General features: G+C 36.2%; 2 protein-coding genes and 1 long non-coding RNA gene across 4 annotated transcripts in view; 2 read left to right on the forward strand and 1 right to left on the reverse strand.

Moving 5' to 3' along the window:
- The window catches only part of LOC138049994 (keratinocyte-associated protein 2-like), a 12044-nt gene extending 6166 nt beyond the window's left edge, over positions 1 to 5878 (forward strand). The window contains exons 4-5 of the mRNA XM_068896483.1: positions 368 to 434; positions 5689 to 5878. Of these exons, the coding sequence (XP_068752584.1) occupies positions 368 to 434; positions 5689 to 5797 (176 nt within the window). The 3' untranslated portion in view covers positions 5798 to 5878. The remainder of the gene's footprint in view (positions 1 to 367; positions 435 to 5688) is intronic.
- Positions 1338 to 4083, forward strand: LOC138048894 (uncharacterized). The gene is made up of 2 exons (XR_011132243.1): positions 1338 to 2389; positions 2870 to 4083. It is a non-coding gene; the product is annotated as an uncharacterized lncRNA (long non-coding RNA).
- A 257-nt stretch (positions 5879 to 6135) lies between the features above and the next one.
- The window catches only part of LOC138049992 (cation channel sperm-associated protein 2-like), a 7945-nt gene continuing 1580 nt past the window's right edge, over positions 6136 to 12500 (reverse strand). The window contains exons 4-14 of one of the 2 annotated variants that reach the window (XM_068896480.1): positions 12217 to 12389; positions 11874 to 11981; positions 11716 to 11772; positions 11493 to 11617; positions 10168 to 10340; positions 9035 to 9170; positions 7840 to 8067; positions 7260 to 7363; positions 6997 to 7081; positions 6761 to 6828; positions 6136 to 6346 (exon numbers count right to left, since the gene is read on the reverse strand). In XM_068896480.1, coding sequence (XP_068752581.1) covers positions 6315 to 6346; positions 6761 to 6828; positions 6997 to 7081; positions 7260 to 7363; positions 7840 to 8067; positions 9035 to 9170; positions 10168 to 10340; positions 11493 to 11617; positions 11716 to 11772; positions 11874 to 11981; positions 12217 to 12389 — 1289 coding nt within the window. In that variant the 3' untranslated portion in view covers positions 6136 to 6314. Of the gene's footprint in view, positions 6347 to 6760; positions 6829 to 6996; positions 7364 to 7839; positions 8068 to 9034; positions 9171 to 10167; positions 10341 to 11492; positions 11618 to 11715; positions 11773 to 11873; positions 11982 to 12216; positions 12390 to 12500 lie in introns of both variants that reach the window. The other variant, XR_011132521.1, reaches the window with a different exon arrangement.

A 12500-nucleotide genomic window follows, 5' to 3' on the forward strand; every position in this document is an offset into this window, starting at 1 on the left:
CTGCAATGCCAGTTCTGACAAAGGGGAAGCACCCTTAGATAGCAGAGCTGTCGTGTTCATATAAGAGTCGGGATTTTTTTATTCAATAAACTGTGATAACTTTTCAAATTTTGTTTGTGGAAGCCATTATCCACAACCCAATGTATGGAAATGTTTATCATAAAAAAGAAAACAATAATTTCTGACAAAGACACATCTTTGAAACTTAATTCATGGTTAACTTGATCATTGTCACAGCCATCTTATCCCCAGTTCCCCTGCAAAGTTAATTTTGTACCTGATGTGAGGTGACACTTCAGTCTTTTTTAAAGAAATGATGAAGTGAACAAAATAATTGTAGCCATTTTCAATGTTGTTTCTCTTCCAGTTATCCTTTGTTTGGTAGTTGCCATGTTTGCCTCAGGTTTAGTTCACAGGGTGTGTGTAACAACATGGTGAGTTGTCTAGTTTGCGTTCCAGTTGTGAGAAGTAAATCTTATTAATATTATTTTAATACTAAAGCATACCAGTGGATATAGTTATGATGAGCGACTGCAACTTTGAATAGTCTGAATCACAGATTTGAACCCACAACTCTTCTAAGATCTAGGCTTGATGCTGTTTTTGCTTAGCTGCTGTAGAATACCCTGGTGAGAAACATCAGAGGATCCTTGAAGATCTTCAAGGATCCTTAAAGATCCTCAAGGACCTGCAAAAGATCTTTGAAGATGAGGATCTTTAAAGGATCCTTGAAGGATCTTTGAAAGTTCTTTAAAGATCTTCAATTGTAATTAGGAGTTGTAAAGATCCCCAAAGAGCCAGTGAGGATCCTGTGAGGATCTTACAAAGATCCTAGTGAGAGTAAGTTTCAAAATCTTGGTAAGGATCCTTACAGATCCTCAAGAATTCTTTGAGGATCTTCCAAGGATCTTAAAAGGATCTTTTAACTGATCTTGAAAAGATCTTTATTAAGATCTTTGAAGATCCTTGATAAATCCTCTATTAATCTTTAAGGATCTTTCAAAGATCTTTGGAAAGATCTTTGTAATCTAATCAAAGAGATCTTTCAAAGATCTTCATGACATCCTTGAGGATCTTCACGGATCTTGATAAAGATCTTTTCAAGAACAGTCAAAGGATCTTTTTAGGATCCTTAAGAGATCCTCAATCAACTCTCGAGGATCTTTTAGGATCTTTATAAAGATCCTTTGAGGATCAATCAAAGGATCTCCTTAGGATCTATGAAAGATCCTCAAGGAATTCTTGAGGACCTTAACAGGATTTCTATCAGGATCCTTAAAGATCCTTAAAGGTCTAAGACAGATGTTTGGGAGAACTCAGTACTGTGCAATAAATTAGTTACCATTGCATCTTTAAAGGGGGTTCTTGAACACCATTAGGATTTTAAAGGGATTCATCTTAAAGATCTTTTTGGGATTTTTGTAAAGGATCTTTTTTGGGAGTCTTCAAAAGCTTTAGGGAGAACCTGTTGATGCCTCAATTAAATAATGTCCTGTACCTTTTTTGTCTCAAGAATTAGGATCTTTTTAGGATTATTAAAGGTTGTGACTGTCGAAACTGAGAAATAATCTAAAGGAGTAAAGGAGTTCATTTATACCAATAAATAGAAAAATCAGTGAAACAAAAACCCAATTGCGTTATGTTACACGATACCTTATTAGATTTTATCAATATAGTCTGACAAAAGAATCATTTTATTAAAATTTTATTAAATGACAATGGGTTAAGTGACAAGAACTGGAACGCAAAACATCACTAAAGAAAGTGCTATTGCTCTTGTTTATACAAGGATCATTACTTCATTGTCTAGCCAAAAAATGCATCAATTAAATACAAATAAACCAATTGTTTGTTCTATAAGAGATCGTTTACTTATTTACATGCACTAACTTAAAATGAAGTTAACATTAAGTTGCATTTCCAGTCTGAAAACATTGTAACCTGACCGTCAGCTCATCTATCCCAGTTATAATTTGAAGAAAACCATCGTCCAAAACTTGGAAACGGAAGTGAAGTGGGAGCAATGGGTGACGCATGTTCTGTCTCACTTCACTGAGATTACTAAAACTTAAACTTTCTCAAAGCAAGCTTCACTTGATGACCTTCGAATGACTTCCTTCACTTTTCAGTATGGCGTTTGTTCTTGAACCAGCGGGAAAAACCCTTAAACGATCCCCTCGAACATCATTGAAGATCAGCCATCTTGGATTTGAGCCGCTCTGGTCAGCAGTAGGCCAGCACCAAAAATTGCGGGCTCACACCAGCCACAGATCGATGGCGGTTATTTCGATTTTCGGTTTACTGCAAGTCCTTATCATATTTTAGTTCTTTTACAATGTAAAATGCTTGTCCACTGGAAGGAATTGCTGATAATAACTCACCTAAAGAGGTAAGCGTTGGATAAAACAATTTTGATGCTAATTCCATGGGCTTTTGTCCTATAAATCAAAGTGCAAGTAATGTTCTATAATTTATAAGCTTAATACAAAGTGCGGGCGTTGTAACGTTTTGTGAAGTGTCTTTCTGTTTACAAATAACGAAGCTTGTAGTGGAAGGTTTTCATAATCCTTCAGAAAAATAACCGACAAAAAGCGAAGCCAACGAAATGGACATTCACATCGAATTTAATTATCCCGGTTTAAAACGCAAATGAACGCTTGATTTAGTTACACTGAATCTGATCTGAGTGTTCCTACATAAACAGCCAAATGTTGACACTTCCATTGGGTGCAGAGATTTCTTCTGGGATATGATGCATGAATTTTCATGATAAGTGGTCTGTAATTGGTGACCAAAGTCCACGATATTCTGTTATGTAAGTAATGAGAACCCAGATTCAAAAAATATATATATGCTTCTTTTGTTTTAGACTCCATTGCTGTTGTACTCAAGTCACCATTAAACCACTGCAATGAGCTCTTTTTATAGCATTGTAGTCAAGTTGTCACTGCCTTGAATTTCTGAAGAGGTTGGAAAAAGACAATATAATACTATGTATCTTTAAATCGCATTGTCCAGAGGAAACCAAGCTTAGGTACAAAGCGAAAAAAATGTTGTAGTTACTCTAATCCTGTAAGCTAAGCTTATGTTAGGTATTATTATGCAACAACTACAGTGATGGCAATGACGGTGTTACAGAAATAAAACAGGAACTTTTACAAGTAAGAACGTTTTTGGCTAAGACAGTCCTATTTTAGCCTACAATTTTGAAATGGATTCTTATGTATTTTGAGAAATTTAGTCGAACACTGAATACACAAATTTAATATAACAAGCTCTACCATGTTTTCCCAGCAGCAACATAGTACCATTGTTTTAATGTTGCTTTAGATTTGTTCTGTTTATCATGCAAAGCTTTGTACAAACTTCAGAAATGGCCCAAAATAGGCCATACCCACCAATGACAAAACCTCATTATTTTATTCTAAGAACCTGAGTACAGTCTGTAGCCTAGCCGTAGCCTACATACTGTAGCTTGGAAAAACTTGGTTCTTACACTGTATAATTTATTCAGGTTTTTACCGTACCTTTATCAAGCAAATATTGTCACTATAGTATTAAATATATGACTTACATGACTTGTTCACAATGGAGGGAAAAAAATAATAATTAGTGTGGGATTGCAACTGCTGTAATAGAAGGTCTGGAAGCAAAAACCTAGTAAGTGACAATGTTTGGCCAACTTTTAGTGCTCAAAAACTAGCCCAAATTTTGCAGGTTGACTGGAAATGAACTTAAGAACATTGCTCTGGTAATTTTTTATGCAATTTGAGCTTTATTTTCAAGAAATAAGCTATGCAAAAATACCATTGGCTTCATGTTTGAAAACAATGGAATCAGAGAAGCGGCACTTACCTTTCATTGTTCCATTAAAATTTAATGGCATTTATAAACTAACATAACTGTGTGTCAATAGCTCAACTGAATGATATGCACAGCAAAGTACACGACAGGTCGGTGGTTTGAGCCACTGATCAGAGTTATTTATTTAATTTTTTGTGCATGTCTCATGTAACTTAAATTTAACAAAGATCGATAAAATCGCAGAGAAAATCAAGAAAAGAAAAACGAGAGAAACATCTCTGTGCAAACAAAAGAAAAATAATAAGTCTGATCGGTGGCTCAAACCACCAAGCTGCTGTGTACCTCACTGTGCGCATCATTCGGATGAGCTACCGACGCATACAGTTGCATAAAGCTTGTGCTATTAAATTTTAATCAAACAATGAAAGGTAGGTGTTGCTTTGCTGATTCCGTTGCTTTCAAATGCGAAGCCAATAGTATTTTTGCATAGTTTATTTCTCGAAAAAAAGCTCAAATCGGATAAAAACAATACCAGGGCAATGTAAGTTCATTTCCAGTCAACTTGCAAAATAGACCGTTTTTGCTTGTACATTTTGTTTTCCCAATACAGATTATGTCATAATACTCAGGAGGTTAATTGGTCCTTTCTTTTTTCTTTTGTATGTAAATCCAGCCAGCCCCGTTTACGGGGATAAACCCCGATCAAAATTGGATTGATGATGAGGCAGACATATTCATGCTTGCATGCACTCTTTTTAATGAGCAAAACAAGGACTAATCCTCCTGAGTATTATCACATGATTTGTATTGGGAAAACAAAATGTACAAGAGAAAAAGGTCTATTTAGGCTAGTTTTGTGCAAAACTAAAAATTGACCAAAAATTGTCACTTACTAGGTTTTTGTTTCCAGCCCTACATTATTGTATCCTTAATCTCCATTTTTTTTATGATTTTGACAAACACATCTATGCAAATAAAGAAAGTTTAAATGATGTTTGTGCCATATTGTTGTTGTTGTTGTTGTTGTTCACGGTAGTTAATAGGAATTGGCCATTTCCAAATTCACTTTAAATTAGCATGTTTCAGATTTTCCATATGACATCCTGGCACTTATCTTAACCGTGAGGTGAATCAAAGCCATAATTGGCAGTAATCTTGGTTCTTTAATGGAGCCACAAACATCCTTGAAGATCATTGGTAAGAATACTGAATATACCCAAAATAATCACAAAGATCTTGACAAGATCCTCAAGGATAGATTAGGATCTTTGAAGATCTTTGGTAAGATTATTGAAGATCCTTACAGATCTTTGGTAAGATTCATAAAGATCTACAAAGATCTTAAAAAGATCCTCAAAGGATCTTTTAAAATAATAAAGATCCTTGAGGATTTTTTTTTAATTCCTTGGTAACATTCAGGGAAGATCCACAAAGATCTTAACAAGATCCTCAAAAGATCTTTTAAAATCCTTGAAGATCCTTAAAGATCCTCAAGGATCTTTGGCAAGATTCTTGAGGATCCTCAAGGATCTTGGCAAGATCCTTGAGGATCTTTAAGGATCTTGGCCGAGATCCTTGAGGATCTTTGCAAGGAATTTTGAAGATCTTTTCTAAGATCTTTATTAGGATCCTTGAAGATCTTTATGACGATCTTTGAAGATCCTTAAAGATCCTTTGAAGATTTTCACCAGGGTATGCATGTCATGTTTATGGCCTGCTTAAGGGATCATTGGTGTAAGAGTATGTTTTGTGGCTCACTTTCAGTAACCATTTTTGGTAAGATAACAAGACACTGATAAACATTCTTGCTGCTAACCTCTTTTTAGCCATGTAATTGATTTAATTTCTGCACTAACCCATGTTTGTTTCTTTTTGTTTTCGCAGTTTCTTGTTTTCTTTGGTTGCCATATACTACATCAACAAAATTGCTGCCAGTGTGCATGCACCCACAACAAACCCTACTCCACAACTGAGGACAAAAAAGAATCGCTAACATAATTATGTCCTTATTATGAATCCTTATTGTCAATATTAACATTTACTTTTAATTTCAATAAAGCTCAATATAATAATATTAATGAGTAATTTCTTATTCTTTCTGATCAACTAATGTTAACTATTTCTTATATCATGACATTCTGCTCAAGTGGTTTTGGAGGTGTTCAGCCCAGTCAAAATGTGACGGCAGTCGGCAATTTGGCCGCCTTAAACGAAATTTCTGCCGCTTACTTCACACTTGTCAGATTTGTATTCAGGACGAGGTTGCCCCCGGACCCCCCCTACCATGCAAATCCTTTGCCCTTTGCTGCTGCCTATTACTATAGCCAGCTTGCCTACGACTCAAAAACATTTTGACTGGGCTGGTGTTATAGGGAATATAAGAAAATTTCTTTTTCTGTTTCTTAGCAATGATTACAATAAAAAAATGTCTTGGAACGAAAAGTTCATTTCAATTGGCAAACATCCAGACAAAAAGGAACATCAATTTAATTTTCCAGCACATAGCTTGATCAAGTGTCGTGAAGCCTTAGTAGTGCTTGAACTGTGAAGAGAAAAAAAGCCAATGTCTTGGAATTGGGAAATGCTGCAAAACTATTTGGCATTTACTCTAAATTTTATGGTAGATATTTGATGGAGAGGCTCTGCTCAATATTTCAGTCAACATATCATGGCTTTATTTCAAAGAAAAGAAATTCCCTTTGCAGGCAGAGCCTACTTAGCTTTGTTCCATAAAAAAAAAATCATATATTTGAGCCTGTTGTAGAATGTCTCCCTGTTTGTTAGGCTTATGTCAGTGTGAGAACCTGGCAACTGTTTCCTTGCTTCTATGTGAGTAACATGTTTCCTTCAATTTGTTGCTGATGCATGGGCGTTCTGGGATTTTTTTACTGTGGGTGAGCCAATCTTTTCTCCGCAATAATTTAGTATCTCAAATATTAAGATAAACCAATCTCACCAGCCAAGTGCAGTAGTTGTTGCCTTTCAGCCAAATTTTCCTGCCAGGACTCCATGAGCTGAAAATACCTAATAGGACAAAATTATGATTCTTTGGTACTGTCCTGCTCATTGTAATCAAAAGTTTGCATGTACAGTTAGTGATTCAATTGAAACTGTGTAATTTAAAGGGGAGACTGATGTTTTTTTTGCTCCTGTGTAACATAAAAATTTGTATCTCTGGTTCTGTTTACCCACCTGAACAATTTGTCTCTTGGCCAGAGTGTTTCAACTGGGTGATTCTTCAGATGAACAAGATTTGCTTGAACAATGGTGATCCACTCTAAAAGAAATCATTGCAGTCTTGGTTTGACAAACATGATTTTTTAAAATAAAAACAATAGAAATAAAAGGGCAATTTTGGAATTTGGGAAGGTCATGAGAGAGTGTTAAAAACCTATCTTTGCATTTCTTTCCAGCAAGGGGATGTAGTACCGGTCGGTACATTCTCAGCAACTGACCATTAGTTAATTCCTTGGCTTTGTCATGTGCAAAATCTCCTTGTGTTTCTGGTTTTGGGAGCTGTTCAGTAGTTTCATATTCTGTGCTCTGGTGCCGTGTCTCCCTTCAGAAAACAACATACTCAAGTCATTGTTTGCTACTGAGTCTCTAGGTGATTGCACATTTCTATACATGTAAGAAGCATCATATGAGGTATTATCAGAACCCATGAGGGTTGAAACATGTAACGGCCCCTTGTGTGCTGGGAAACAAGCTTCTGAATATTCAATTTGCTAAGTACCATATTTGGAACAACAAGAGCAAGGGGTTTCCAAATATGGTACTTAGCACTGAAACATTCAACCAATCAGTTCGCACTGAATATTCGGAAGCTGTGATTGCGCATTACACGTTTCAACCCTTATGGGTTTCTGGTATTATGTCATTTAAAACAAATTGCCATTGACCTTGAAATGGAAGTGATTTTGAAAATATTTATCAAAAAAACAGATACCAACTCCCCATACTTTTCTGTGGTTCAAGAAATTATCTATAATGTACTCAACTGGTACCTTTAATCATCTTGAATACCTATGTTACCTAAGTTTAGCTAGTTTGTCTCCCAAGGCAGCAAGAGGATCTGTATTGTTTCCATCAGATGTTTGTTTGTCTTCCAAATCTGATGTAGTCTTGTCTTTTTCACCACAATTTTCATTTTTTGGTTGTTCATCACTCTCTTCTTTTTCTGTCAATGCACCCATCACTTGCACACACTTGCCAACTTCACCACGTTCTTGGAACAGTTCAGCACCAACACTACTGCTTCGTCTGTGTAGCATAGATAACTGAATGAAATAGTTCTTTTCAACTTAATTATCTCAAGACATTCAAGGCAGCACTTACTAAAGCCAGTCAGTTCTGCAGAGATAACAATCCAATAACAATAAAACTAATGACTGGTTATCATGATTTTTTGAGGAAGGTGGGTGAGTGGTCAGTTTCAATAACCTCTCTGACTACTTTTCTAGTTAATAGCCAACTGGTCTGCCTCCCTCCAATCAGGTTCCTTTTGAGGATTTGTTGTTTTTAATTTTGATAATAGGTTTTGTTCATCCTGAAAAAAACTCTTGAGGGGTGTGGTCAATTCACTACATATTGTGATCTGTGATTGTAACATCAAATTAGTACGACTAACTCAAGTTCAAGAATGAAGATACAAACCAAAAAAATCATACAGCCAAATTAACAGTTTATGATGAATTAAATATACGCTAACGTCATTTCAAAGTTTATGTAAGCATCAACAGAATTCACATTTTAACAAGGCTGCTGCCTGAGAAAATTTTAAAGGGGCCCTCAGAGCTAAACGCTGAGAACTTAGGAGCCCAACATATGAAGTGAAAGGTGTTGCTGTGAAAAATTAAGGCGCCCAGAGCTATTCTTTGGGAGCCCCAGGCTACCAGGCTCCTGTTAGGCAACAGCCTTGTTTTATGAGAAAAATTACTTCCATGTTGTATTGTTTTGAAGCAGGTAACATGTTAACCCTAGTAAATGAAATGAAGAGATGTCTTTTACCGGTAATGGTGACTTGTGGATACTCAGAAAATTTCTGATTGCTCCATTGCAGGAGTGAAACTTGCTAGTTTTGATGCTCTACTACTGAGCTATAGGAGGAGACTGGTTGAGCAAGCACATTAAACTATGATATCTTCATCTCATTTGCTGGGGTTATAAATATTATTTTGTCATCTGTCAACTGTACATTGTCTTATTACCAGGACAGAAATTATTATACCTTGCCTTTGAATACACCCTGTCTTGTCGTTCCATTTCTTCTGTCAAATGAGCCCTCATCTGCTCTGCCTCCAAGGCCTCAGTCTGTTCCTTAACTTGTTGATTAAAGTCATCACGAATTGTCTGAAAATTCATCACTTTGGTGCAAGCCAAAAAGAATGTGAAAAATACAGCATTTTATTACAGAGTAATCAATGGTATAATTTTAAATCTTTTATTCTCATTCTCAGATAGGGAGGGCTTAGAGTTTTAAGGTGGACCTAGATGTTGCTAACCCATTCCTACCTACAGCCCTCCCAATTGGAAAGTAAAAGTGTCTGGCATTAGCCAGAGTTAAATCTACAAGTGTCCCTTTCAGGTAGGGAAAGGTTTTTTAAGGAACACTTATGTTATTTTATAAAGTATTCAGGCCTTTCCCTAGGCATTAATTACTTTAATTGGAGATTGTTTTAATTTCTTCATTTATTTACCAGGGTTAGCATTTAACCATCTCCTCCATTACAATTTCTGAGAATGCACCATTTCAATAGTATCAGCCTGAGCTGGAGGGTGTAAAGTGCAAATTGCAGGTTAGAGTTGCAGGTCACTGTTTCACCATAGCTGAAACAACCCAAAACTTTACTAATGCCAACATTAGGCCTAAAAAAACAATGTTACCCTAAGGTTACCATTTTTGTTAAGGTTTGGGTTGTTTCAGTTATAGTAAAACAATGACCTGAAACCCTAACCTGCAACTTGCAACCTGCACTTTACACCCTCTGAGTCTGAGCAGCTTAGCAGGGCAATAACTTTAATTATTTTATTAAATGGCCTTTCTTCTGTGTCTCCTTCATAGGAGATCTGTATACCGCAGTGTTACAGTGTCCAAACTTTAAATATACTGGAAGCTCCCAGAATTGACACCTGTAATATGTATATGTCAAATCTCCCAGATTATCCGGGAGTGTCTCGGTCAGTTACTGAACGAATCTCCTGGTCTCCTTTACGGGCCACCAAATGCCCTGAATGAAAGTGACTTTGGACCTTTTCTCTGTTGCAAACTAATAGTTAAGTCCTAAACCCTACTCCTTTGTCCTTCTTTTTAATTTATGAGCAAATAAAGGAATCATTAGTTAAAGCCACACATGCACTGACCCATTATGCCAACAAAGATGTTCCTGAAGATGAAAGCTCCAATGCAAAGCCATAAGATGATGTAAACCCTGACTGTGATGGAATCAGACACCTTGGTCAGATCTCTGAGTATGTCGTACCAGTGATCCAGTGTAAAAAGTTGAAACAGAGTCACAAGAGCATTACCAAGTGTGCTGAAACATTGCCGTGGATAATTTGTATCAATATTACTTGCATCAATAAATCAGATTGTTTACAGTGCTCATAAAGCATAAAGTGAAACTACTGTCAGTGATAATACTTAGTAAATGTTTCTGCGGCTAATCCAGGATTGAAGTGAAAAATTATTCAAGTATCCTTATTCATGTCATTATTAATCACTGCTCACAAGCAGTGCTCAAAATTAGTGGTTGTCCCAGACAACCAAAAGGTTTACCAGGCGACTAAATTTTGATGAAATGAAAAGGTTGGTTACCCAAAGAAAAGACAACGGACAACCCAGCCAAAAATAGAAAATGAATTACTTAAGCTCTTCGTTTTTCTATAATTTGTCAAATTACCATGGTAGTGTGAAGTTAACCATAATGAATTTGCTGAAGTTGAGCATTTTCCTGTGTTTTGAATATCTGGCTTTTACAAAAGTTCGGCGTTTCTAAAACGAGGGTAAGGGTAAGGATACAAATACAAAAAGTATCCTAAACATGCATAAAAGCTAACCTTAGGCCTAAACAAAAGTTTTTAGGCCTAAGGTTAGCTTTTATGCATGTTTAGGATACTTTCTGTATTTGTATCCTTACCCTTACCCTCACCCTTGGTCTTACCCTTACCCTTGTTTTAGAAACGCCGACAAAATATGGTCGACTGGAAAATTCAAGAGACAATGACATGAACATTTAGCTGGCGATGGATTTTGAAAATGCTAAAACGTAAACCCAGACCCAAACAGGCACACACTTAAAACTATGAGATACTCAAGCTCCAACACCATGTGATTGCATCTCAATATGCATGTATTTAATTGTTGGGGGTTTCCTAATGGGCAACCAAACATTTATCGGGCAATCAAATTTACGGGTTTAGTTGCCCAGCTTTTGAAACAGGGACAACCTGGAATTTTTTTTAATTTTGAGCACTGCTCACAAGTCTCTTACAAATGGTTTTATTTAGTGACATGTACCAGCATAAGCCCAAACAACACACACAATAGCAGGATATTTTGTTTGAACAAAATGAGCTAATGATCCTAACAATAGTTTGTAAGTTGCATGTGTTAATGAAAATTAGCCTAGAGAGATAAAAGCGTATATTTCTAAAAAGGTACCATCTTTTCAAAGTCAGCATCAAACCTGAAGCTCTGCTTGTACTTGAGGTCAGTTCTGTCAGACTTTGAGTACGAGGCAAACATGACAGTTCCAGCCACAGCAAAAATATACATAAGTGTCATCAGCAAAATAAGGATAAATGCCATTGACTAGAAAGGATGAAATAATTTTCATTTTTGTTCAATCATTCATTTATAATTTGTTGGTAAAGTCCAGGTTGAATGTAACTGACATTTATTTTATTTACCTTAAATGCTTTGAGAATTGTCAAAACAATGATCCTTAGCTGGGCAAATCTTGAGACCTGAAATGGAAATAGTTGATGCAATTATTAATTTTGTTCTTTTAAACTGTTTTAATTAAATGCATAAACTTGTCGATCATAAAGGGCAAATTTGTGCTCACCATCTTCAGTGATCGTAATATTCTGAACACTCTTAAGTTTTCAGCAATAACAGCCAGTTCTGCAGTGTTTTTACCAGACAAAAGCTCAATAAACTCTGGTACAAATGACTGAAATGAAACAAAGTTAGTGAAAACATGGCCTGGGATGGTCCCTTGAATGGCTCTTGCATGGCTAAACCTATTTTCTGACTTGGTGTGACTTTTTGATGATCCAGATAGACATTTGACTGTGCAACTCACTGACTCATTAAATGGCTGTCTGGATGATACACACAAAAAAACTGAAAGGCTAATACAGGGACCAGTTGAATGCCTGAAGGGGATTTCCTTTACATTAACTTACCATAACAGTGACAAGAAAGTCAAAGATATTCCAGCCATTGTTCCAAAATGTCCAAAATCCATCAATCCACTTGAGAATTATCTCCAACACAAAAATTGTTAGTGCACAGTAATCAAATATGTGGAGACAAAGCTTCAGCCCATCAAGTGAGGAGTCTTTCACCTTAGAGATTTCTTCAACAAAGGAAAACATTTAAGTCACAACAGTTGTATAATAATAAATGCACCTGTTCCAGTAATCTTTAATAAGATTACCAAGAACAACATTAAAACAGTAACCAGAGA

This window comes from Montipora capricornis, chromosome 5, assembly GCF_036669925.1.
Source record: "Montipora capricornis isolate CH-2021 chromosome 5, ASM3666992v2, whole genome shotgun sequence".
Lineage (NCBI taxonomy): Eukaryota > Metazoa > Cnidaria > Anthozoa > Scleractinia > Acroporidae > Montipora > Montipora capricornis.